Source organism: Pelecanus crispus, chromosome 14 (genome assembly GCF_030463565.1).
Source record: "Pelecanus crispus isolate bPelCri1 chromosome 14, bPelCri1.pri, whole genome shotgun sequence".
Lineage (NCBI taxonomy): Eukaryota > Metazoa > Chordata > Aves > Pelecaniformes > Pelecanidae > Pelecanus > Pelecanus crispus.
In genome coordinates, this window is record NC_134656.1 from 2,983,003 (window position 1) to 3,010,483 (window position 27,481).

The window sequence follows — 27,481 nt, forward strand, 5'->3', positions numbered from 1 at the left end:
GTGCCTTATAACTCCCCAGTAGAAATCTCATTATCTTGCCTTTTGTTTTCTGGCGTGATGTATTTTTCTGTCATATTAAAAATGAATGGACTCTACTTTTCAAGCCCTACCATGCATCATTCTGTCTTCCCTTAGAGTGAGTCACTGTACGTTACATTCTAACTCTTGTTCAAAAGAATTGAGTTCACAGTGGAAAACAATTACGTCTCACAATAACTTTACTAATATAGTTACTGTCAACCAAGATCTCGCTAAGTGGGGTGTTATGTAAAGATGTAAAATGAAGGATGGAGAGGATATTTGATTAACGGGAAGAAGGCAAAGCAAAATAAAACCCTGCTGGATCTCGAATGCTTAACTCCCGTAGTACCAGGTTTGTGTCTCTCTTCAGGCCAAGTAACACCTTGCTACTGAAATGCAATGAGGCAGTTCTGAGCTGTAGAGCTTCTACAAACTACCAACTAAGGACAGACCCACCAGGCTACTCTAAACTGCTTTTTTAACATTCACTCTGGTTTTCTGCTCTAAAGACTGCTCTGAGCAATGGGTTGATGTGAGGGCCACCATGCCAGGACGGCTGTTTTTTGAGAGGCACCCTATTGTTTTACTGCTCCTTCTCTGCTTCTATCTGGTTCCCAGGAGGTGGCAACTTATTGCTAGCCTATGCAATTTGTGAATTAAGACCACTGCTATCCTCTTGTCTGTTTCTTACTGTGCTCTGGCCCATTTACTTTGCAGGGACGATGCTTGATTAGTCCACGCAGAAGTGTTTATTCACCAAAGATAGAAAGAACCTTAGAAATTGTAGAGCTAGAGTAAGACTGGGATTTCTTTCCAATGAATTTTTGATCTCCAAGCCTAAGTTAAAGATTTCAGGGTCTCTGAACATTGCTGCCAGTACGTCACCATTTTTATGGTTAACTAAGTTTCTATCTCATCTGCGTAAGAACTACTTGCATCTTGTTGGTAGCTCCTGCACCAAATTAATTTCTTTGCACACCCCTTACGACAGCAATACAGAGCTCATGAGTTCTTGTCCCTGGACCTCTGTTAATAAAACCTACCCCTGCATGTCTGTGCGTCTGTCCTGTACGCAGTTGTCTGTCTAAAACGTTACAGAAGGCGCTCTCCTGCATCCTCAGCACTTCTTACAGAGAGAAAACTTAGCACGGTAGTTTCGATGTCAACAGAGCGGGCCCATGTTCTTGCCAGTCATTCTAGCCACAGCAGGCTGCTACTCTGAAGGTGAGGATGGGTCTTGCAAGTTTTTCGTTTGGACCGTTGGGTATGCTCCCAGCAGTGTCCTCCCTTCAGCCTACACCTGCACCCCCCACCTCACAGCAAATATGCCCTGGCCTCGCCATTACAGTAATGCTGCCAAGCTGACAGTAAGTTTTGGCTGTTGAAGTCGTGCCAAGTGGGTTTTGACCAGTCTCACAAGACTGATGCTAAAATGATTTATTCTCTCTATTTTCCAGCTGGTGGGCTTTGTCTACGCCTGTTACGTTGTTAGTGTTTTTACAGAAGAAGAAGACAGCTGTAAGTATTTATCAACAGATCCCTTGGCAAAGGTTTTGTTAAATTTTATTTCTCTCTCGGATGTTTGTCTATCAGGACTGAGCTGCCATCAGACTTCTTTCCATCTCTCCACCTATGTGATATGGCACTACCTACCTTTCAAAGTCCAGCTATTTTTACTGTGAGGTTTTTTCCCCCCCATGTGACCACATTGTTAGATGCTGTAATTCTGCTACTCTTTCAGCCCCCAAAAGCTTGGTGTTGGCTACTCACTCAGGCTAGGCTTCAGAGAAACTGGGTAGCTGCTTCTGTTCTCAAGCTTACCTAGCTTAATGCCGCTGAAATAATACAGCCCAGTGCTCAGGTAGGCCACCTGCTGAGTATCATATGCCACAAGCCGAGGGTGAAGCAGAGCGTGAGATTTCTTGCCAAGAACCAACCTGACCGCTTAATTTAAAAGCAGAGGAAGTAGTGTATCTGAATTACAAGACGGAGGAGGGAGCTGACTCTCACGTTTGGTATACAAATATCTTAAGTGTATTGACGTGTGTCAGAGAAGAGCAAAGACTCAGAGGAATCACATGGGTGGTTGGGTCTGTGGGATCTATCCAGGTATCTACGACCTGGTCCTGGATTACTTCGCCCCTCTAAAACTCGCTCTGAGCGCAGTAATTTTGCAAACAAAAGAACGGATGCATAGGGTTCAAATAAATGTGCAGTCTGATTTCTTTGGCAATGTGTTGCCTTTCCGTGTTTGAATTCTCAGCATGTTTGAATCGGTAAAGTCTTACCGAAAGCAATGGGTCTAGGCCAGTTTATTCCAGGTAAGGATCTGATCCAAAGGCTTTACATCCAAGTACCACTTCTTTAAGACATCCATTAGGTTTGTGCAAGTAGCTTTGTTGTCTTAAAGAGCAGCTGGCTCTGGATTTTAGCTGAAAAATAACAGCTTTGAACTGAATATTTGAAAGTATGTGAAGAATGTTGATTTCATAGGAGAGAGATGAGATGCATTTGCTTATCTGACTTGTCCTCATGTTTTTCTGTTGCTTCCTGTGTGGCTGAACTCATTCTACTGACTTTATTGATCATTTGTTTAGAGCTTGGCAGTGCACTTAGTGAAAGTGCTGCATTATAAGCAGTATTTTAAAAATTACCCTATAGCTCTTCTATTAGGTAAATAGCTTGAGTTCTGGGCCCCTTTTGAATATTGTAAAGTAATAACTTGATGGAGATGATTTTTATAGTAGGGATCTGTTAGGAGAGGCAACCACATGGAAGGAAGCATTACCTAGAAATGCAGAGCTGTTAATTTCAGGATACTTATTTTTTTTCCCACTAACAAATTCCTTTTCCCTCCCAGTTTCCCATCTTGGAGTTAAAATGCCAGCTTGAATAATTAACAATGATAAACTATCAATATTTCACACTCACAGGGGTAGATCCTTCCAGTGACCTGAACAAATTCGAGCTGCGTTTTAATTTTCTCTTCCATTTGTGGTTTCCTTTAAATGTTGCTCTGATATGCAGCATGAAGTAATTATAAGTGCTGAGGCACATTAATCAGGAAGCTCATGCTAACGTGATTTTCATGAGAAAACACAGCAGTAGGGATCTACTCATGCTGAATTGTGGGCAAGAACAGTTTAGATGTGCTAATGCACTGTAATATATTGCAACAATGAACCACGGTTAAGATTTTTTTTTTTAAGTGACTTGGATTTTGAGTGCTTCCATGGTTGGGTGCTCCGATTATAGGACTTTTGTTTGTTCAAGGTACTAAACAGTTACTGAGAACTCCAATTCTTTAAGGTTTCCTAATTTAGACATTCCACAACTGAGGTACTATAGTCAGTATCTCTTTTTTAAAACTGCAGACTGTCTTGATTTTAAAATACTCAAACAAAATATTTTTCAAAAGTGGCTGAGAAAAAGTCAAGTCTCGCTGGAACTACTGGGAATTATCCTGCCAGTTAACGTAGAACCTCTACAGATTTTGCCCATTAACTGACAGTTGTTCCAAAATCACAGTGTCGGCATGAAGCTGCCCATCAAGATGGAATTTGCGAGAATACGTTGTCCTTGGGTTTCTAAATATATTTTAAGAGCAGGGGTTTTTTATCTCCAATATATTTAGTAAATATTTTTTCTGTTGTTTGTTCACTAAAAAATATCAAAGTCTTTAGCTAAAATTTAAAATAATAGTGCCACCTTCAGGAAAGAAAAATAAACAGGCATTTATATAGTTAATAAGACTCTCCAGTTATTTTTAAATGGCATTTGGACCAGATAGCTTTCACACTTCCAAACAAAATGCACTAACTTGGCACCAAAAAGTGGTCTAAGCTGGATCTGTTTTAAAGGTTTTTGCAAGGCCTACTAGGTCAGTCACAAATCACACCACATCATACCCCTACCGACCCGGCTATGTTGGCCAGCTCAGCAATACAGATTTGGCCTAATTTCAGGGGGACTAAGAGAGCCTTGGAAAATTCTTCTATGGTTACTAAGGGAATCGCCACTTAAAACTTCCCTTGTTTAGTTACATTGCCCTTCTGTGAATACTGGAGAAGGGAAGCATTGTTCCTATTTGTATACAATTAAAAGAAATTTAGTTGGCAGAGGGGACGCGAAAAATATCAGCGCTGAAGATAATGAGGTGTTTGGAGTTCTCCAAAGCTGCTGATGTCTGTCTTGCAGGAAAGACAAGTGGGGCAAGAGAATTCCCACTTCACTACATAACCTTCACGGGGATTGCTGTGCTGCCAACTTCTCCGCTGGCATTCACTCGCGAGCCATTCCCCAGCTTCCTCCTTTCAGCGCATCGCTGAATGGCTGAGGCTTTGTCAGCGCAGTTCTCGTGTGAAGTCACAGCGTGGTGGCAATATCCAAGGAGGCTGAGGGAGGCCCTCTTGTTTTCCTGGAGTCTTTTGTTAGCTCTCTGCTTTAAGTCTTGTGCTAGCTGAACGTCCTCCTTGGCACGCTTTTGCCCATCCCAGGAGATCCTGGAAAAGAGGTCCGTACAGGCAGAGATTTCCACCAGGCAGTCCATACCTGAAAAATCATTTTTCTGTTCTCTCACTAATTTTTGCGTTATGCCATGACATGCACCAACTTTCTCTCGCATTTCCTTTCAACTTTCTGGCCATGTTTGTTTATTTATTTGAGTTTTGATTTTTTTTCAGTTGATTTCATTGGTGGATTTGATCCATTTCCTCTCTACCATGTCAATGAAAAACCCACCAACCTTTTGTTCAAGCAGACATACCTGTAAGTATCATCTCCTGTGCGAAGAGGCTATGCATGCCTCTTAGTTTGATGGCTCAAGGGTGCCACAGGTTTGGGTTTTTTCCTCCTTGCAGGTTGATTTCTCTAGCAGGCTTTTCCAGTATGGAAGGAAAGGACAAGTGGATGCCAGAAGGGGTGAAACTGCCTCTGCTTCGCCCCAGGTTGCCAGGGTGAAGCTGGTGTTGCCATACTTGGCTTATGGCAGCACTGTTTGATAGGAAGTAGTGGGGCCAGCTGTCAGATGTTATTGTAAACAAACTATTGGATGCCTTTTCCTTGAAGAAAGCAAAGAGAGGCTTTTCAGCAGTGAACGGTGCCCAGGCAGGTAAAGATAGGAGCTGTGAGGAAGGAAGAGTCAGCCTCAGTGGATACTGAGAGTAGGTCGTAGCGATAGGAGAATAAGATTCTCAATCTCAAGGTTAAATTGTGGCAGAGCCTCAATGACAGATCTCTACTGGGGTAAAATGTATGCAACATCTAGTTATTTAAGCTGTATTTTAGCTCTGTGGACCGTCATAACTGAACTCTGACCTATACATCCATGCAATTTTGGTCACTGGCCATGTCTTTGCCATCCTCCAATAATCTTTTCCTGGTAGCACCACAAAATTTGATTCTGTCTTGGGTACAGGGTCTCCCTGTATCTGCTTGTACTTCTAGGGAACCTGTAGGGTACAAAGCTAACACATCAGTGAATGAAAATAAAGCAAGCATTAGATGGTTTGTAAGCAGGATGGCACAGGCTTGCTCTTAAGGTTTCATTTCTTATTTTAAATTCTGTTTAAAAGAACAGAGGCTTCTATGTGTGGGGCATCCCAACAGTTCAGCTGAGAGCAAGGAGCAGGAAGGGGAGTCGTCCACAGCAGCTCCTCTCGTACCACCAACAGAGATCCATTGTTGAATCCCAGCTTCTGCCCTCTCATAATCCCTTCCCGCTGCTGAAGGCACAAGATCACACTTTCACACAGTCCACTTAAAAGCTGGTTCTTAATGAGATTCTCAAACACAAAGGCCAGTGTTATCTGTTTAAAGCAGCAATAAGATCCGAATTTTTGACACTCCTTATAATCGAGCTGCAAGAAGGCAGCTCAACGTGCAGAATTTTTTTAAAGCAGCTGCTAAGGGAATAATCTTTTCTGGGAATAATGTTACCAGAGGGTCCTGCCAAAAAGAAGGATGTGAGGATGGGGAAGGAAAGTGGGGCTGAGGGAACAAAAACTGCCCCCAAATAGATTTGTAGATGTGCCCCTCTAATGTAGTATGGACTTATGACCCACTTTGTCACTGCAGCACAAGACCAGGGGAACAAGTCATTTTTGCAAAGCAGTTAAATTCCCTGTAACTTTGGGGGTGCAATAGCATTATTAGAAGGGATGCTACAGGAGATTAAATATTGATTTCCCCTCTCATTTTGTTACAGTGGGATGGAATTTTCCATAGTCTGCAGAAGCTGTGGAGCTTTAAGCAGCTCCCGGATTTACTAGCTTGATACAGCAATGTGCTGAAGAAACATCACACTTTTACAGTATGGGGCTTGGGCTGGTTTTTTTTTTTCTTAAAGTGACAAATTCTGTTTGTGAAAGAAGCTAGTACTTATAAACAAAGTTTTCTATACGGGGAGATTGTAATATGAACAGAAGCTAGCAACGTAAAACTTCGTTACAAGGGTCTCAGTAAGACAGTAAGCTACTAATGAAGTACACCGATAATTTTATTGTTCTTCAGTTCCATTCTTCAGACCATCACTTATCTATTGATACCTTTGGCCAGTACAATATAATATTTCTTTCTGGCTAACAGGAGATGAAAACAGCTGCTGAGCAACAGACAAGGTGACCCTCTACAAATTTCACAGCAGCCACCAAGTAGCAATTTTTGTTTATTTATTTCAGCCTAGCTATTGCCTTTCTTCCACATGTATGAATAGGAATGAGAGGAGGAACGGACACTTGATTCTCAACTAATGATGCCATGGAGTTTTGCAGTCTGGGGCACTGAGTGCCATATGCCTTTGTCCTGCTGTGAAAATCATTTTGTGATGACTGAAAGCATTTTTTTTTTTTTTTTTTTTATATCCTGTTCAAGAAGATGCAGAATAACAAATACATCCAACTTTCAAGTTTAAATTTACAGAACAGCTAAGGGTCAGGAACATGGACTTTCTGGTTTTAAGTCCTTTTTGTTGAAGGAAACGCTGAATGAAACCACATCTATCCTACAGCTACTGACGGGGCTAACTGCAACCACGAACTTTCACTTTAGGATGGCATCACCCCATTATCAGTGGTTAGCTGCTCTCCTGATAATGCACTTGCACTGTTGCCACAACAGCATCACTTTCCCTCATTCCCTAATGGAATTATCCTATTCACTCTAGTTTCATCTGTCCTTTTCTGATGAGATCACACTCTTTCCTCTCCTCCCAATGTGCCCTTTCCCTTGTCCTGGCTTGCATTTTTCCCTGGTCTCTCTTCATCTCTCCAAATTTAGAATTTTCACAGATCTGAAGGCCCCACAGAACAATGACATTGACCTAGACTGATGTGCATAGCTTAAGTCCAAGACCAACCCCCATAACCTCTGTATCAAGCACACAGCCTATGAGTTAGGTAACTTTTAAATATGCTGTCACAGTTCAAAGATACTGAAGGGAGACTGCTGTGTTCCTTTGCAGCCTACTTCAGTGGTTATCAGCTGCTACATGCAGTATTCAAAATGTACACCCCATTTCTGGCCTTCAGCTTCCATCCACTGCACTAAAAAAAGTTCTTAAATACCTTTCCCTCCTACTAGGAGGAAAAAACATCTCCCCAAACTATTACTGATAATAGGTACTTCCAGACTGCCATCCAGTTATCTCCCTGCTTTATCATGGTAATCTACTGACTTCCTTGACTTCAGTTGCAAGTCTCCAGTTAGTGGAAAACCTCACAAATTACCAACAGCCAGGTGTTATTTTTCTTTTTTTAAAAAAAGCCAACAACAACAAAATCAACCAACAGTCTTATACTGTTGCTTTACAAAGGCATGACTTAAGTGTGCTTCATCTTAATTAGCACCTCCAACTCACAGAGCAACAATGAAATTTTATAAATACAGTTATTTCTATTTCAGGTTCCACAACTGCTTCTGTTCTACATTTCATTGACTCCAGGGGGGTTTGGTTGTGATAGTTCCTATTTCAAGTCACAAGCTTAAGTAAGAGAGACTCAAATTATCATGAAAAATTTGTTCTGGAAGTTTTACTGTGTAATAGAATTACCCTTAATCTCACTGCTGCTTCCAATGAAGGCACTGCACTAATTATTTAATAATAATTTATTCAGAATCTTGATAGAAGATATGCTAAAGTCTTCAGTGCATGAGTTTCTGGGTCAAAGTACTTAGCCAAAGGATAATAAATCACTTATTGAAAACCAAAGTTTTTCTCCTGAGGCCAAAAGGGAACATTCCCAGTGAGTTTTCAGGAAGGAAAGGCTGAGCTCTTACCCCTCCTTAGCTAAAGCTCAAATGCAGGCCATGCCTGCTTGCACCACTATCTCCTCTTAGGCTGCACAGGACAGGACACCAGCTCTGGGTTGCTTTTCTTCTTGTTCACTTGTAGTAAATTCTCATCATTTGAGGCAAGGAAGCATTCTTGCACTGATAACTGTGGAAGGGTTAACCAAGACAGCTTTGAACTTTCTGACTACAGCTGCTATCTCCAAGTACCCTGCAATACCTGCCAAGACAGCAGGAGGCCCAGATCATCAGAATCATTTGTCAGCACCTCCAGCCTGCTGCACCCATTCAGTCTTTTGACATCATTCTCTGAATTTGTTTCAGAAAGACGCAATCTCAATTTTAAAGCAGAATTTAAAAATCAAAGCATGATTTTGTACGTGATTTAGTGCTAAATCAAGAAACCGCTGGGTGACAGGAGGTAGTCTCTATTTATTTAAAAGGTAGAGAGATGGGCAATAGATCTCCCTGCCTTGTAAGACTGTATTTATAAGGTCAAGCAGTGAATTCCACAGTTGTGAGGCTCCTGTCCATAACACTCACTGTGATCTGGCACCCCAAGTACTACATCACATTTATGGCTTAAGAGCTTTAATTTGATTTTAGTTGTGTAGCCAGATTTCGCTGACTCCTTTCCTCAGATCTACCAGTGGAAAGGACCATAGGGTGTGACTTGTACCAGATGTAGACTTCAGCATTGACAGGGTACCAACAGGAGGTATTGGTTAATTGAATGATCTAAGGCTCCAGCTGGCGATTGCTCACTTTAATACTCCCTAATCAATTCTTTTGTGGTGCAGCCTGTCTGCTAGCCATAGGCACGAAGCAGCTGTGAGCATGCAGCATTAAAGGACTGGACCCTAGGTAACAGTCATCCACTTACAGGTTGGAAGTAGGTTCTTCAGTAGATCAACCGACAACTGATAGGTACACATACATAAATAACATTCTTCAATTAAAAAAAAAAAAACAACCCACAAAATCCAGACTGAAACACTGGGGGAGAGGGAGGAGGGAAGAAACTAAACTCCTTTAGGATTGTTTCCCCCCCCCCACTCCCTTCAAACTTTGTTTGATGACCAGAATATTTTATGAAGGAAACTTTTACTTAAACAGGAAAAAAATCCCACTTTGTTTTGAGGAGAGGAAAAAAAACCACAAAACAAAATGCTTCTGCTTTTCTTTCTAGGTAGACTTTTTCCCAAACAAATAATTTGCTGAATGTCAACAGGAATTTGCAAACTTTTGATCAACCTGAAGCTGCATGTTTAAGAGGTGATGTCTCAGCTGAAAACATTTGCTCATCTTTACTGCTGGCTCCAAAAGTAGATCTGCTTATACTGCTGCATCTACACAAAAAGCACATCACCACAATTTCAAGAAGCGGCTTTATTCTAGAGATGACCCCTAGCTTTTAAAATTCCTAACCAAATTTTATGCAGCTCCAAATGCTGAGAATACATAGATCTAACACAGGCTCATATCTATTCCTTAGCCTAACTGCAGTATATTCAGGTCTGGTATATGCATAACATTCCTTCCAGACTTGAAGACTACTTAACCACATCACCTCTGAGCTCTCAATCCTATTCCTCATCTGTAGTCAATCATATTTAAAAGAACAGGAAAAAAAAAAATCAAATTTGTCCTCATTATTTCCACACCATTTCTGTTACCTTCAGTAAGCAACTTAGTACTTGTTCCACATTGATGCCCTGCCTTCACTTTTTTTTCCCCTACAGGCCTGCATAAATAAAGAGGAGCTAGAGGATGGATAAACCTTGCACTCCACCATCAAAGATGCTGCAGGAAACAATCCCCTGTGGCCTGGATCTTTGGCAGAGGAAATGCAGGATGGTGAACTCCATTCCATTTTTTGTTCCTTGTCTTCTTTTCAAATGCAATGAATGTACATTGAAGAATGGCCATGTGGTTGGTTTTTAATTCTCCAAGTGCCCTGACAAACCATTTCTACCGTAGCCTGGTGGTACTAGCCAATAAATGGCACAGGCCTGAAGACCTCAGGCAGAACAAGTTCACTGAGAGCCTCTCTCAAGAGATAAAGTTGAAGTCAGAGCTGCTTCCTTGTGCCATGGATCCATAAAGAAGGAAGCACTGCATAACACCCCGGGACATTTCATGTTTTGTAGTTAGCTTCTTCCCCTTCTCCTTTCCCTTGTTCGGAAAAGAGCCTAAACCCCTAACACAACTTCATCTTCTCCCTGCCTCTACAGAACTAGGTGGGGGCTATTTACATTTGAGTTATTTAGGCTTTTTTTTTTTTAAAAAAAAAAAGTTATAGATGAAAGCTCTTCCCTTCTTCCCCACCCAACCCATCCAGGACTCCCTTCCTCATTCTCTATTCATTAGACATGGTCGGCACCTTAGCAGTAGGCATTTGTCCTGGATTTCAGGGTTCTGTGACCTAACTCCTATAATGCTGAACAGCTAAAAAACTAGTACAAGCACCAAATCTTTACTCAGCATGGAGCTTAGCCCCATTTCAACATGCCAAGCCATTCTCAGAGCAGCTGTAGCTTACTCTGGGTTTGTCCATCTGCGCTAAATTAACACTGGTGTAGCCATATAGACATGGCTGAAGCCTGCTGCAGGACACTGGAAAATGCCTAGTTCTTCATGGATCACAGATGGTTTTGCACCTGCCTTCTTCACCGAGCAGCCGCGCTTATTCCAGGGACAAGCCTGGCAACGTCTTGATGGAAAGGGTTTTTTGCAACAGGATAATTTTGAGGGGAGGGCTGCAGGAAAAGGGGAATATAAGTGTAATTAAGTTGCATTAATAAGCTGCAGCAATTAATTAAAAAAAAACAAACAAAAACCAATGTCAGTTTTGTTAGCTACATCTGCCAGCATGTTAAGTGTCAAGCAGAGAAAGAGCACTCGTCAGCCATCCGTGGTGTTCTTTGGCTGGTACGTTCCAAGTGCTGTTGTGATTCTTTATTGTCTTGCCTAATCTGTTTGAGATTACTTGGCATTTTTGAGTAATGCTTTTCAGAAGAGTCAAGCTAGAAGCCAGGCTAGGGAGGAGACATTGAGGGAAGAATTAAAAGAAATAAAAACATTAAGTGCTAAGTCAAAGACACATTGATGCAACCTTTCTTTGTCCCATTCCAAAGGGCCCAGGAAGCAAAACCCTCTCCTGTAAATCCAAAAGTGTAAGCACTAAGAGAACATTTTTTGTTTCTGTGCAGCTTCCATTCCAGATACCCACCGCAACCTAACATCCCAAGTTCTGACCAGGTGCGGCTGCAAGTAAAAGTGTTGTCTTCTATAGGTATTTTTCCTTCTTTTAGCCAGTAGAGGCCACAGCTTCTGACTGAGCAGAACAGACAGCTGACAGTTGCTGGTTTGATACCAGTTTCATCATTTGAGGAAGAAAACGCTCAACCCTCTTTACAGCTCTGCCTGACAAAACATAACTACCTCCCATATTAGTCAACACTGTGCCACTACCAAGTTTAAAAAAAAATAAATCAGTGGAACACAAGCTACTACACCATTTAGACAGCATGCATACACAATCTCTTAGCACTTTCTCCACCTCTTCTTTGATTGAGTTCATTTCTATATTACACTCATTCCTACTTGCCCATCTGATGTTCCCTGGAGGGGCAGAAAAAGGAATGGAAGAATATATGTCCTCTAGTCAATGAGATTGTTCCATGAAAGCCTTCATTTATACGAGGCTTTTGAAATTAATCTTCCCTTTCCTCATCAGAAAGCACTGACTTTACACTTTTTAATTTAATATGATTTCTTTTCCTCAGAGAGAAACGTTGTCCATCAGACAACAGCCTTCTTTATTGGCCTTGTTCAAGTGCAACCAAAATTCAGCACAGATGGTGGAGAAAGCACAGTTTCAGCTTTGAACAGCTGAAACATTTCACTAGTAGTTTCAGGAAGCAATTCTTCTAGATGGTAGTACAAAGTCAGAAGAAACTCTGAGTTATTTTGAGTTCTGCTTGGTTTTAACACAATACATCTCAAACTGACCGAGCCTTGATGCCACATTTACTAAAAAAAGCTGATCAAAACCACTTGCCAAGTACTCTAAAAAGACTAAGCATCAAACTATGCACTTAACAGCATGCCTCTTGACTGTAATACACACTGGTGAAGATCAATTAAATAAATACAAGTGTGATGAATGCATAGAGCTCCATAACTACCACCCTATGTTATGACAAACACAGGTAACCAAGTATCTTTTAATAGAAGTAAAATAAAGGTTCAGGTAAGCCTATATGTAGTATCAATGACTGCCATAAATCATTAAAAAAAAAAAAAATCAGTCTGAGAAGAAAGTAAGACAAGCTACCACAGATCATATTCCACACTTAATTACCTTCTCTAGTTTTCATTAGCAGAGACATTCATCCTTCATATTCTGACAACCCTTCCTGCTGGTCTGCTTGTGGTAGACCTACTCTAAGTACTGCAAGGTCATGCAACAACCCTGTTCTGTTAGGGCAGGGACTCAGTCCTTTGCATCTCCAGCATGCTGTCAGGGTAAGGAGCAGCTGAAGGTTTTGCTCCAGTGGGTTCCCTTATCACCAGGTTAGGAGTGTCCTCTACTGGGGATAGGCATCACTTGAGAGACTGCTCATCAACAAACAATGTCTACCTCTTTCTGAAGGGACATCTTCCCAATGAAAAAAAATCAGCTCCACCCTTCCAGATGTGGAAAAGCCATAATTTTCAAAGTGTTAAATAAAAGAAGCCCCAGAAATAGCTGGTATATTTACAGCCTTGTAGTCCTGTTGATGCTCAGGCAAGGTTCCAGCCCCACTGAGCTAAAGTTCAGGAGGAAATAATGCTATTCCAACACTGAGCTGGTTTTGTTTTCCCTTCTCAGATTAGCACATCTACTTAAACTGCAAGCTTTTGCTGTTATTTACAGAGGCAAAATAAAGCCAATGATAGCTTGAACCCAGACACAACACCTAATTTAGCATGGCGGTGCAATTCTGTTCCCTCTGAAAGTTGCTGTCTGGCAAAGACCCACCAATTCCTCCAAGAGCTGCAGAGTTTAAACTGCTCAACCAGGAATTTCTCTCATCTTTGCCAAGAGCTGCATTAATATTACCTTCTTTGGAAGACAAGGATGGAAAGATCTGCCCTCCCACATGGCCCAGGGATAACTGACACCTATAAAGTTATATACCACCTATAACCCTGGTCAGTATCCAGGGCTGGAACCAAACAGAAGCAACTCCAGAGCCACTGCTCCAGTCTCCGCGGATGTGTTTAAGAGCCACGTATCAAAACTCTGCATTGAGTTCAGATGCGGAGTTATTCCCCACTTACACAGCTTCACATATCAGGTCTGCATCCTCCTCCATCCTTACACCTTCTTTTGCGGTTAAGAGAGTCTGGAAGACCCACATGCTGTCTTGTGGATTCCAAAAGGAAGCCAATGGATGGTAAGAACAGTTGCTTCTCTCACTCATTCCCATGTTGTACTGAAGGACAGAAGTTCAAGTGATCTAGAACCTGATGCCACTATCATCTTAGGACACCACCACACCCCCTCCCCCAGTAGGGCATTATACTAGAATCAGATACTCAGACCTCTGTAAGATAAACCAAAGAAAAACTTTTTATTCAGTGAAAGAACAGTTAGTTTAAAAACAACATATTTATTTTCCCCTGCACTTAACAAGCTATAGTATTGACAAAACTTTCTCTTTTTGGCTACATGATAGAATGTTCCATTTAAAATAAGAATTACCAGTTTAGCCAGCAAACGGAAGTCCTAAAATGGTAAGTTTCCATAGTTATCTTCTGTTAGGATAGTACCCAACAGCCAGGGAAGAGGCTCTGTAAGAAGCTTCCATGAGATCATCTAGCAATCCTGACCAAAGAGCCTTTCAGCTTCTGTCTAGGGAGGTGGTCAGCTGAGAGTAAAGAGGTTGGAGAGTCTACAACAGGCCAGGCTTTTCACTGAGTTATGTGGATTTGAGTATTACTGAAACATTCCATCAATTGCTGACAATTCAACCGGGGGGGAATACAGCAAAGAGCTCAGAAGAAAAAGCTAGATTCTCCTGCCCCCACAATACATCGCTGCTGAGTATTCTGGTCTCAACAGAATACATTTTGTACAAAAATACTCCCATTTTGACTTAGACACTGAAGGAAATCATCAACCCTAGCAGAATAATCTCTAAACAACTGCTAAATGAGAGAAAAAGAACCAGATACAGTCTACTGAAAACAGCCCTTGATTTCAACACAGAGCAGGGATTCATTTGAGAATGCAATAATTTGGAGAAGGAGAATCTCTGTCAACGGAAGTCCCTTTTTGGAGGACAAAAGAAACAAGCAGAGGTTTTTCTGGAGCAGTCCTACAGCAAGATCAGCAAAAGTACAGCAAACCAGCAACTCTTACTAGAAACACTGTGCATAGAAGGCACATTTAGTAAGTTTTTACACTTATGCCAAGCTACCCTGCAAATAAGATTGCTCCAGCATCAAGCGAACTATTGTCTTATTTTCTTCCTCTGCTGTGTTATGAATTAGTTGTATAGACTTATCTTTCCCCTTAGGCACATCATCGTTCAGGACATGAAAGTCCTCACAGTTCCCCGGATGACTGCTCTGCAGATAGGACACAATCTCAAATTGAGGGCACACTCTCCACAAGCTACCAGGTGGCCACAAGGAACAAACACAACAGACACATCTCTGTCCATGCACACTTTGCACATCCTTTCCTCTTGCAGGCGTCGGAGCTGTTCTTCTGTGCTCATCCGAGACTCATCTTTACCAAAAAAGAAAAAAAAAAAAGCCCAAACTGTTAGTATTATAACAGCTCCAGAGTGCCAGTCCTGTCATCTTAGGAAGTCACACTGCAACTTGCTCATCATTTTGTTCAGAGACTGATGTGAAGATGGCAAAGGTACCTCTCAGGCAAATTTCATTTAAGCTGAAAAGGTACAGCTATTGTAGACTCTGGCTTATGCTGAATCTTGTGTAGATATCTGCACATGCTGGGCTGAGCAGGGACAGAGATCAACATAAATGACTCTATGGTCTTTTTACTGTAATATGTAAATTATCCTGATAAACCAAATTTTTTGTATAAGTCTGCTTCACAGTGGAACTCTAATTCCTGAATAAGGGTCCCTATGTCCAGTTACCATTCAAGCTAGTACACATTCCCCTTCAGGATTAAAAAAAAATGAATCAATACAACAAGCACTGATACCATCACCATAAAAGTCATCCCAATTATGCCTAGGCTCGATTTCACCACCACTGTCAGCCCAGTGCACCTGATTCCTTTTGTTGCACAGATTGCATTCCTTCTCTTGAACTTGATGTTTCAGTCTCTCTCTGAACAGCATCTGTATAACCAGGAAAGAAGACAGCATTAAATGCTACCCCTTTCCTCGCTCTTCAGACAGTGCTGTTTAAAAAGATGAAATATCCTGGATTTCAGTAGCCTTAGGTTAAACACCTCCTTCCTCCACTGTTAACTTCACACGCTCAGCCTGGTGAAGCTGCTGTTCTCCGTGGTGCTTCACTTGCTACGTTAACCTCCCTACCAAGACACGTCCACATCATTGTCTCCTCAGAGTTGGTTTATCTATCAGACAGCAGGAGCCATCAGCTGCTCACTCCTGCTCCTGTGCTACCATTTAATCACACTTGTGGTTTTGTGGAATTTTTTTTTTTTTTTTTTTGCCTTAGCTAAAGAGATGGCAGACTGACATGGAGACAGGAGCTTTGGAAAGCAGGCTTGCTACCAGAGAAAGCCTGTGCAGAGCTGCATCTTCAAATAAACTTCACTTGGCAAACAGACTCCACAAAACAGGTAACACAAGACAGACATAGATAAGGACAATATATATTATCCAAACAAACAAGAAGTATGGCTATTTCTGATCAAGCCATTGATTCAATTTTAAATAGGCTTGGAGTACTCATCCACCCTAGAAGCCTTGCTTCAGGCAACGGCCTCTGTCTGCATCAGATGTGAATTTGTGCACAAGCCTCCCCATTGTGCAGCTGTCTGCTACTGCAGGTCTAAGAGCAGCAGCAAATATCAAGAATGTCTACACCATAGGCTATTGGAGGCAGATACAGTTACTGATACCCCAGTAATCACAGCTCCTTCAGGTTTCTTTAAAGCAGAACCTCATTCTGCAGCCTCTCAGAGAAAGGCAGGCCTGGGTACATTACTAATCTTAATTCCAGCCTAGGAAGAGAGAAGGCAGACCCGCAAGACACTCACAACAGTGCTCAAGATTAAGTGAATAAGAGGTTAAACTTCCACCAAGAACGTAGGTGTGCGAGTCAGGCGTACCTCTGCTTTCCTCTGCACTGCTGCTCTCTTCCCAGTCTGACTGAAGCAGATCAGAAATCAGTTCTGACTCAGAACAGTAGCAAGTCCCAGTCAGCATGTATTTATTCTCTACCAGGCTAGCCACCCAGGTGGGGTCAAAGCCCATCTGCAGGACATTCTGCACTATGGTAAACTGATCCAGAGAAGGAGGAGCCTGCAATTCCCAATTCCTCAGAGGATCTGTAAAGCAGCAAGCAGATACTTTACCAAAAAGGTAGAACTTTGGGCCAAAAATATGCTACTCCCTGAAGCTGTTTTATATAAAATAGCATTAATATATTCTAGAACATTTCTCAAGCTACCTATATAGCTAGATCAACATCCAGATTTACAGTTTTTACTTCCAATCATGATTCACAAGGAAGTCATCAAAAGCAATTTCATGAAAGCCGAGACTGATTTTGTATGGTTTATTCTACTGTAAAAGTGAACCAAGTCTCCCACGTTTGGCCCCAGTCCAGAATCCTTATCTTTGTTTCCACATCCCAGAACAGAAGTCTCAAAACTGCTTTCATGAAGATCAAGTGGAACATCTCAGTTGCAGTCTCTCCTACCTCATAATCTAGCTCAACCATTCATCAGTAAAGACAGAAGTGGGAAATTCAGCTGGCAGCCCCTTCAAAGACTTAAGGCTTTCTTAAGCTTATCCTATTGGACAGGCTCTTCAAGAGAATGAGAAAAATCAGTTTTCCACAGTTATGGGAGCCAAATTTCACCTACTTAAATTTCCAGGAGCAACTGGTGAATGGGAATAGATCCCCAGGATCAACGCTTTCATGAACTGGACCCCCTAGCTGTTGTCTGGTCTCTTATCAAGTACATTTAAAATGCTGCAGTCAAAGACTCTACAGACAGACAACAACATCAATAGCACAGACAAGCCTAAGGAAAGCTGGGCAAACACCCAAAAGTCACATGATTATCCAGACTAGCTAAATGTCTCTGGTCTTAGACTAAGAGGTCTCACAAGAGCAAGCGATTTTGCTTCTTGTGCTAGAGACCATTTCCTAAAAATGAAGTGAAACAGCTTCTAGAGTATCAAAACATCTCACAAACACCATGTCTATAGAGTGCACAGTAGCTGGGGTGGGGTAGAAGAAGTAAGACTACACCACTTCCAACAGAAGACAAAACACCATGTAATTATAGCACTGACCTTGGGAAGCAGAGGGATCTTGTTCAGTCTGATCCCAGGAATCTCTCTGAAAATGTCACAAGAGAGTCAAGAGAAGTATGCACTCAAACCTCCCTCTGTCTACCAGACCCCCATCCACTACACACAAAATATTCATGACTCACTGGAGATATCAGGGTGCTAGAAAAGGACTCCTGAACACTGCTAACAAATTCTCTCCCCCTTGACTGCAATAAAAATTCACACCTATAAGCAGAAAGATTTAAATACATTAGTACAGGATAGCTCAAGTGAAAGTAGCAGTAGTGGTTTGAATTTTTGAAGCAAAGGGTGCTATTGGGTTATGAGCAAAGTGCTATATTCATTAAAGAAGAGGGAGCATCATGGTCTCCCCCCCCCCGCTGCCCCTTGTTGCATGAAGGGCAACAAGAGGCTCATGGTCCCCCCCTTAATTCAGTCTTCATGTTTGGCCCAAGATGAGCTCAGCTGCAACATCCTTTCGAACACATAACAGAAAATGTGATCAGAGACCAGTTCACAGAAAAACACAAGAACTGCTACAGAAAAACAAGCTTTACAATATCTTTCTTTTTGTACCTCAATAGTAGAGCCAAAGCCGTTCTTTGATGTCAAAGTGATTTTAGTTGAATTTTTAGATAGTGAACTCTAGGTGAAATTAGAAAATCTCAGGTCTGAACTGTGCCATTGTACCTGAGCTTGAACATTTGATTTTGCTTTTAAAGTGAGAGTGTCTAAATATTTAGGCTTTGTCACTTCTATTTGTACAGATCTTTTTAAAAAACTAGTTACAGCTTAGACAACCATCATCCAGTAGGTTTCATCATTAACACAGAACACTCCAGTGATACTTTGGAATCAAAGATGTGGCAATGCCTGAGAAGAAGCCTAAAGGGACTGAAGTTCACTGTGCTGGAGTCAGTGAACTATTGTAAGGAATAACATATGCAGGGACACACCAGACACATCAACTACTTTTTGGGGAGGGTGGAAAGGGAGAAACAGGAGAGGAGAGGCAATTGAAGATATGATGATCAGGTTTTCAGGCCAATCTTTGATTCTTCCACATGAGAGGGGAGAGTGGGAGGAAGGCATTTTTGGAAGACAGTACAGACTAAGTGGCCAACCTAGAAACAAGTTTTCTATCTTGACTCACTACGAGGATCTGAAGACAGTCCCTTGCTGTGCAACTTTGACCTGGAGGATTCATAACCTTTCTCTTCAGATTTCAGGGATTTCCAGAAGGCTACAGACTATTGAAACAGTTCATGCAGTTAAACATGACTGAACATACCTGACTAGCTCTTCACCTGCTCTAGCTACATAGAAAAACCCAGAACTAAGCTAATAACAGAGCCTGGAAGCAGCGCTTATTACTAGTACACCTGTGACTCATTTGTCTCTCAGCTGGGGGTACTTCTGGCTTATGAAAGAGGAAATCAGTGTGAAATGCACAGCATATCTTTTGCTCTTGCTACAAGGGACCTTTGTCAACCAAGACTGACTTACCCCGGATACCATTTGGCATGTTCCCTCCAAGGATCGTCTCCAAACGACCAGTTCCTCACACCTCCATCACAGTAAAAACACCTCACCACATCATCTTGTCCTGAAAAAGACATTAAGAGATTATTTGGCATCCGAGACCCTGTATGCTCTACTAGCCCCAGATGAGGGCCGGGGGAAAGATTCAGCACAAAAGGCAGGTGACCGGACAGACAGATGTGCACACGACAGTTCACCAATGCTGTGCAAGTTGTTATAGGGGCAGGAAATCCAATGAGAGTTTGAACTCCCAGAGCTGCGGCTGGTTGAGACGATTCCAGAACAGGGTCACAAGCTAACAGGCAGCATGCATGTGAGCACCACAGCTCCCATGTACGCACACACCTATCCAATCCCCTCCTGCCTGCGATTAAAGCTGTAATTAATTATACCTATAAACAGACTTTGTTTCCTAACCACAATCTGCCATAACCGGCAGCAGGCACAGTCAGATGATGTACTCAGCTTCCCCATCTCATAGGTGTAATAATTTGCCACAACATGATCACAGGCTACCCAGCCTGCTTCTGTGCTTCTCCTCACAGAAATCACAGGGGAAAAAAAAATTAAAGCCACAGTTCAGAAGAACTGCCTACAAATGCCCTGCCCTAAGGGCAACGAACCAATGTCAGTGAAGGCTGCCAGTGAGTTTGGGTCACAGGCACGATCCTCCAAACACTCCTGAGAGTGCTGCTTGGCTTAACTCGAGTGCTCAGTTCCAGAGTTCTCCTGCTGAAGTGACCGCAGGGGAGTGCCGTGTCAGGCTGCTGCTGCCTAACGAGTCCCCAGAGTAAGGCTCTGTGCTGGGCTCTCAAACAGCTGCTCTGCAAGTGATAAATCAAGTCCAACACAAAACACACAGGTTTTTAGCTGCCAATGCTGCTTTCTAGTTTATTTGGTGTTCCTGGCCATGCTGGTCTTTTGTATGCCTTAAAAATTAATAAAAAGACAAAAGCAGCAGATAAGCTAATATGCCTATAATGCTCTTCCATTTAGGCATGCATGCTGTTCAGCCCCTGCTACTGTGCTCCAAGTAGACAGGTACGATTCTCAGTGTTAACTGGATTCATAGCAAGATCCAGGTTATGCAGTTTGAGTGAAAATCTTTCAGAAGTTGAGAGGCACACTAGCAAACTAACCAGTCACTTCCTCTAACTCAAGCTAAAAGAACAGAAGGTCAGGTATTTAGACAGACTTTCCTATGTGCATGTCATTCACCACATTGCATCTCACATTTTTCCAGCTGTCACAACATTTAAAGCTGTTTTTTCCCATTCCCACCTTTACCAACAAACAGTATTTAAATAAATGGAGAAAGGGGCAATGCAATTTCACTTCAACAATAGGAGCATGAGGCATTCAGGATGCACCGGTTTGTTTCTGCTAAGGGAGCTTTAGTTTATGGACCCTGCCTGTCACTTCCTTCCATGCCTCTGTTTGATGTGCAAATACAAAATGAATAGATTCCTTCATATGGAAGAAGTCACACTTGTAACGCACAGAAACATCACTACATTATTAGCTTTCAAAAAACAGAAGGATCCCCCAATATCCCCAAAGGACTAACATACTGTAAATATTTCCTCTGACTGGTCCACCCAGGGAGGAGCACTTATTCAAACCTATTATCTAACCAGCAAAGCCTTCTCAAGGGGAAACCATGACATATATCGATACTCAGATGCGTATGATAACAAGTACTGCCCATTTTCCTCAAAACAAAAAAAGTATGTTTTATTTCTGTATTACAATCCAGGGTCCTTATGGCAACAAGCCACAGTGACAGCCAAATGGGTTGACTACCTACAGGTTTAACCCAGATTTTTGAGAAGAGAAGGCTTCAGTGCGAGACAGAGCATATACAAAACATGACATGCTAAGTAAGTGCCTCAAGTCCTTTTAGAAGTGCAAGTAATAAACAGGCTCAATGGATCTTAAAGCACACACTTTTCTGGCAGTAAAGCATCTGTTTAAAACGTGTCACTTTTTCCACTCCTCCTGGTCAGGGAATTGACTTACTAGTGGACCCCTCCATACCCAAAGAGGAATTAACACAGAAGCGAATTCTGTACAAGCAGCAAGGGAAATGGCACAGGCTGAAGGAAGGATGTGGTTTCTAACTACACTACCCATACTTGCAAGTATTTGTGCCGGCAATAAAAAATAGTAACACCTGCAAAAGCTAACTTGAATAAGAGTTAAAAACATTTCCCCGGAGTACCTACCTGTGTAAAAGAATCCTGCTCTAGCCAGTTGCTCAGGATGCATGTCAGTATATTGCGGCCAATTCTGAAATGTAGAGAGTCTCATCTCCTCCGTTACCATCTCTGGGTATTCTGGTTCATTGGGCAGGGCTGTCTCTTCACTGCCTATCCCCTGCAAAAGACTGAGGAACTGCCCATCCACGGTGTCAAAGATTTCCTGAAGAGGAAGCATCTCTTGGTTCCCAACATCTTCACCACAAATGAATTTACAGGAAGGGAAGAACTTCAGGTGCTCTGCTATTGGGCAGTCACCAGGTCTCCAGTCCTTCAGGACACCACCACAGCAGAAACACTGTACTTCATCTCTCGGACCCACAAAGAAAAAGCCAGCCTTGGCCAAATCTCGGGCAGACACAGGTGAGGTGCCTGGCCATTGCCAAAAAGTCCTCAGTCTTCTTGCTTCGTTCCTCATGCTGGATTCAAACAAGTGGCAGCAAGCAGCCCTGAGCTCAATCTCCTCCTCTGGTGTCATGTCCCCCATGTTCTCGCTCTGAAAGAGAGGATGAGATAACCCAGATAAATCCAGTCAGCTGGATTCCCAGCGTCAGGCAGCACTCGCCCTGCGTTATTTGTTCCTCATCCCCATGCATATTCCAGAAAGCTCCTGGTCTTGACAAAGCTGAGCTTGTTTCGGAATTGCAGCCCAATCAGAGATCTGGTGGTTCTGTACTTTGCTGTTGAACTTTTGCTGAGTCCTCACCAGTGCCTGAAGGGAAGAGACTAGCACTTTCTGAGCGCCTCTGCCAATTCACAGGAGAGATGCTTGCGGGAACAGAGAGTGGAGGGGAGGGCAAAACCCGTGCTGCCTCCCTAGCTGAGCCAATCCAGCTTTTGGCATCTGGTCTGCATGATAAACCCCCAGTCAGTTTGCTCAGCCTTTAAGTTAACATTAAAAAGACTCTGCTCTTTTCTTTTTTTCCCCCCTAAAAAGAGTTTTAAGGCATGCCATAACAAAGCAGAGAACAGCCACACCCAAACAGTGTCTCATTATATTCAGATTACAGCCAAACACTACCAGAATATCAGTAGATTTTTCATAACCTTATTAGGGTAATTAAACAGTGAATACAAAGAAATACGTCTATAAAAGATAACTTCCCCAGGACACAGTCTAAAATTATTAGGTCCGGTTTCTATAGACAGGTGCCCTTAAATCAAAGATAAGGCATTTTGTGCCTGTTGTAGTTCTGTGCAAGAGGAAGAGTGAAATTAAAGAAGTTACTGAGCGCCCAATTACCCAAGCCCTCATCCTACTTAATGTAACAGCCCTTCCCTGAACGAGTAAGCTAAATTGCAACTCAACTACTGCTTGTAATACTTTCTATATGGCTGGCAAATACACTTTCAAAAGGTCATACAATTACACAACTGAGAATCAGGATCAATTTAACTAATCACTCCAAAGGAATTCCTTTAGAGTGAAGTCACTACACATGTGACTAAGCAGGAGGTGCAATCAAATCAATTTTTTAATTTAAGTGCCCTGAAAATCCCCTCACCACCTAACTCTGTAGGTCAATTCATCCCAACAAAGTGCTAACTATCAACTGGTTATCAGAGCTAAGCAATATAAGCACACAGACCCAAAACATCACACAGGCAAATATTAAATTAGAGGAAAAAAAAAACCCCAAACCCACCCCCACAAAGATATGGCATTTCAAAGCTGGTACACCAGAGTATTAAGATAACAGATAACTAGTGCAGTGTGCTCTTTTGAACAGGCACACTGTAAAAAGCAATCAAGTGGAGACCACCTGTACAGCAGCTCCTCTGCAGCAAACACGGTCACAGAGACTGCTAAGAGGCACTCAGGCCACGAGCATCTCTGAAGTACTGTTCCTCTTAGTTAAGTGCTGCAGCACATTTGGGCGGGGAAAAAAAAAACAAACCAACCTTACAGGGCATCTCAGTTGCAAGACCTGTAGCCAGAGTTAATAAATCCATCCTTTATAGGTATTACGCATTTAGTGAGATTTTAAAAACAAAAGCAAGCTTGCTCAACCACGTGCCTCTCCCAGTAGAAGGTAGCAAGGAAGAGAAAGTTCATTAGCAACTAGAGTTTTCTTCTATAAATATCATCACAGAAACCAGAGTTGTAAGGAAAGAAGGCTCCAGAAGTTTCTTTTAGAAACTGTGCTTCATTTAATACAGTAGTTACTCAAGAACTCTGCCACTGGTATAAAGAAAAATCCATGCAGAAAGAAAAAAAAACCTATTTAGTCACTGATACGCAGCAGAATTTGCCAGCTAAGCAAACTTAGGAGCATGCAGTTTTTTAGCCTGCGCAGCACATTTTGCTCTCCAAACACAGAGAAGCAACAGAGAGACTTGTTCATTAGGCACAGCTCCACAGTAACAGCATTGCTCTCATCTTGGGCCCTAACAAAACAAAATCTATTCTTCTTAAACTATGACAAGCGCCGTTTTCCACCTAGAAGGTGACCAAGTTATCTTAGCCTACTTCCACTTAAGAAGTACACATCAGAGCAAGCTTCACAGCAAGACACAAAGAAAGAAAATGAGGTTTTCCGCCCAAAAGCTTAACAGCTGAATCAAGCTTTTTTCAAATAAGAGATGCAGTGTAGGAGAACAAATATTTTAGTCTTTTGTTTATGAAGAAACCCATTACAGTTTACCTGCATTAAAGACATCTATACGCTCTGCAGACAATCCATTAGCCTGGCTAACAAGGCTCTCCAAACCAAATTGTTATTTTAAATAGTTACAACACCACTAAAAGCCAATATTCTCCCACAATCCACTACTTACACCTACGTAGTAATACACTTCCAAAGCAATCTTACAGCTAATATCAACAATTCCCTATGATTAACACAATAAAACCAAACCCCCCCCCCCCCCCCCCCCCACAAAAAAAGAGACATTTACCTGCAAAGTGCTCAAAAAAACCCCCACAATACTTCCAAGAAGTAAAACTCTCCCAACCCCACAAGCTTCAAGGTCCCCTTCTCTTCTAGGCAATGCAGAGGCCTTTCTCAAAGCAGCAGAAACCCTTGCAAGGGGCAAGCGACCCCACCTGGCACAGAGCCCGTTGCTAACGCTTCGCTCCCCCCAGCTGCTTGGGTTTGTGCTGAAATCCTCCACTGGCTGAACAGCCCACATTTCACCTTTGTCAGTGGGAGTCACCACAGCATTAAGCTCAAACTTGCTCCAGAAAATAACTGTTTGGGCCCCTAAAAAAGAAAGAGAAAAAAAAAAAAAAAAGAAGTAACAACCAAACCTTGTGATCTTGTTAAAACGCAGCATAGCATCAGTCATGACATCGTGACTCCTACGACACACTGATTGCAATCCTCCTATCTTGCTATAGTACCTTTGCTACCACATCCACGATTTTTTTCTTTAATTTCTATCAATATAACAACGGAAATGAACACAATCGTACGCTCAGACCGTCCAGACGTAAGCTATGACGTGTGTGAAACACGCTGGAGTACGTCACACAGGGGCAGGACAGCAGTTGCCTACGGAGGGTGACAGCCCCCCTCGCCCTTGCAGGCAGGCTGGGACTGCACGAACAGCATTGCTGTGCCTTTTTCAGCCTGCTCTCACACATCTATGTTCTGCACCTTCCAATTTTCAAGAAAATGTACTATAAAATTAACCGGCACTAGCAACAAGAATTTACTCAAGACAGCCTGAATACATGACGTTGCCTTTACTCTGGGAATAAGCACTGACTCTTTCGCTACCATCGCATCTTCACAATTTGAAATCTTTCTATTCCTTCGCCTTCCTGCGGTCACAATTCAGAATGAAGGATTTTAAGGCTAGTTTTGAAAGATGCAATTACTTGAAAATGTATTTTCCTCTACCACTTTTCTGCCTGAGAAGATGCAGGCAGCTTATTCTAAACTACGTGCTTGACAAAACATAAGTTCTCCGTGTTAACATAAGAACACAGGTGGTTTGTGTTTGTAAAAAATGATAAATTAGGATTTTTCTTTTAAGAAAAAAGATCCAGAGCCCTTTTCTTACAGGCAAGCCTATACAAACTTTTTAATTAAAAAGAACAGTGTTGAAACTTTTTGTAATTAAATATGTGTTAATGAAAATCCCTGAGCAGTAGAGGGCAGTGCTTATAAACAAAATTTACAGAATCTTGTTAACAAGCGAATGTGGGTTGTGGGTTTTTTTTTTGTCCGTAATGAATTTATATGTAATTGCACATTATCATCTGCTCCACAGATCCTATTCTTTATAAGTCTATATTGATTTTTGAAGGCTGTGTCCTAAAAATATAAGATACAGAGTTAACAAAATCCCTTTCACAGAGGCTGTTTGGGGACTCTGCTGATGGGTTGTAGCAAATCACCTGTTAATAGATACGAACGATCGATAGTTCTGATCTTGTGAAGCATTTTACAAGCAATGATCTCACCTTGTATTGCCTATAACCACCTCGCTTCTCGAATGTGATCTCGGGAGGGCTGGGAACACGGTAGGCTCCCTGATCCGCCCTCCTCGCAGCCACGCCTTGGCCTCACCAGCGATCAGGGATGCTTTCACGCAAAGCTCACGCCATCTGCGACGGCCCAGGGTAGCACTGATGCACCAGAGCGTTGTGGTAAAGGGGCACTGAAGCGCCAAGCCTGTACAATTCCGCTTGTTCTAGGGGAGCCCCCAGGGTGACTCTTAAAGAGGGAAAAGCTGTATAAAAGCTCAGACGAGCTGAAAGGCAGCTTCTAAGTTAATTTACAAAATTTGACCGATTCTGGCAGCCATTATTAGGGTTTTTTTTTTTTTGTTTGCGTCGCGTTCTTTCATCATGCAAGCTTCAAGGCAGGCTTAAGGTTGGTTTTCTGTGGGGATACACTCATGTGATTTTGGAGGGAACATTTCACCAACACAGAAAAGCTCAGGACTAGTGAGATGGCTGTAGCAGAAGATGAGGAAGTGACACCGAGTCTGGCGCTGAGAGCAATTAAAAATAAGTCACCATGGATAAATGACGGGGTTTTATTTTGGCACACCAAAATTTTGAAAGCAAATAACATAGTCAGAAATGTGTTGCATGCAACTAATATTGATCTTTTTTAGCAATTCCTATACATTTTTAGTTCCTTTTCAGAGAATTAAGATGTCCTACTGAACTTCTGAATGCTTCTTAAAGTGAAGAGTGTGATGAGCTGATGACAAACAAATGTGGGAATCAGTAAGCATCGACCAGGAGTCCAGGACAGATCAGTGATAACGATCAACAGTATGAGAAACGTAGTTTCTACGTTGCAGAGCTCATCCCAAGCATAACTGGAAAAAAAATACTAGACAGTGATTTGAAACACTCCAAGAAGAAAGGAATGTAAACATAATTAATCAAAAATATGTTTGCTGATATCATCCTGATTTGGAAGGAAAGCAGTCAATAAACAAGGGCTAGAGTATAGCTGGAGACAGCATGATGAAGAGCTCGAGAGGGCTGAAGTGACTGGAGCCCCTGGAAAAACTCCAGCTGAGTTCAGCATCTCTAACCTCGAGGTTCTACACAGCTGTAAGGGGATGAAGCTGTTCTGTGTGCTTGGCGTTATCGAAGAAGCAAAGAGGCTGGGAACACGAATAGAGATGCCATAGCTTGCCACTGCAACTGATGCGTAAGGGGACTAGATATGAGGGAAATTTATGGCATAATTCCTGTTCCCACTTGCTCAGAACTGCTGTTAACCACTCTATGAAGACAAGGATCCATTTTTCAGAATAAAACGTTCAGACCTTGTGATATAACTGCTTTCCAGCCTGAAGCAGAGTAGACAAAATCATTAAATTTGTAACCGTAGAAGTAGGTGACTGCTTCCGTTTCTCCATTTAGGCCCTTGCTTT

General features: G+C 42.1%; 2 protein-coding genes across 2 annotated transcripts in view; one reads left to right on the top strand and one right to left on the bottom strand.

Moving 5' to 3' along the window:
* NKAIN4 (sodium/potassium transporting ATPase interacting 4) overlaps positions 1-10,070 on the top strand; it is a 53,491-nt gene extending 43,421 nt beyond the window's left edge. Inside the window, exons 5-7 of the mRNA XM_075721193.1 lie at positions 1,479-1,539; positions 4,704-4,788; positions 10,050-10,070. Of these exons, the coding sequence (XP_075577308.1) occupies positions 1,479-1,539; positions 4,704-4,788; positions 10,050-10,059 (156 nt within the window). The 3' untranslated portion in view covers positions 10,060-10,070. The remainder of the gene's footprint in view (positions 1-1,478; positions 1,540-4,703; positions 4,789-10,049) is intronic.
* A 4,818-nt stretch (positions 10,071-14,888) lies between these two features.
* Positions 14,889-22,124, bottom strand: BIRC7 (baculoviral IAP repeat containing 7). The gene is made up of 7 exons (XM_075721282.1): positions 21,602-22,124; positions 19,341-19,440; positions 17,978-18,059; positions 17,835-17,880; positions 16,640-16,858; positions 15,606-15,677; positions 14,889-15,091 (listed from the first exon to the last, which is right to left on the bottom strand). The coding sequence occupies exons 1-7, from the start codon at positions 22,119-22,121 to the stop codon at positions 14,889-14,891; spliced, it is 1,242 nt and encodes a 413-aa protein (XP_075577397.1). The 5' UTR covers positions 22,122-22,124.
* Between the last annotated feature and the right edge of the window lie 5,357 nt (positions 22,125-27,481).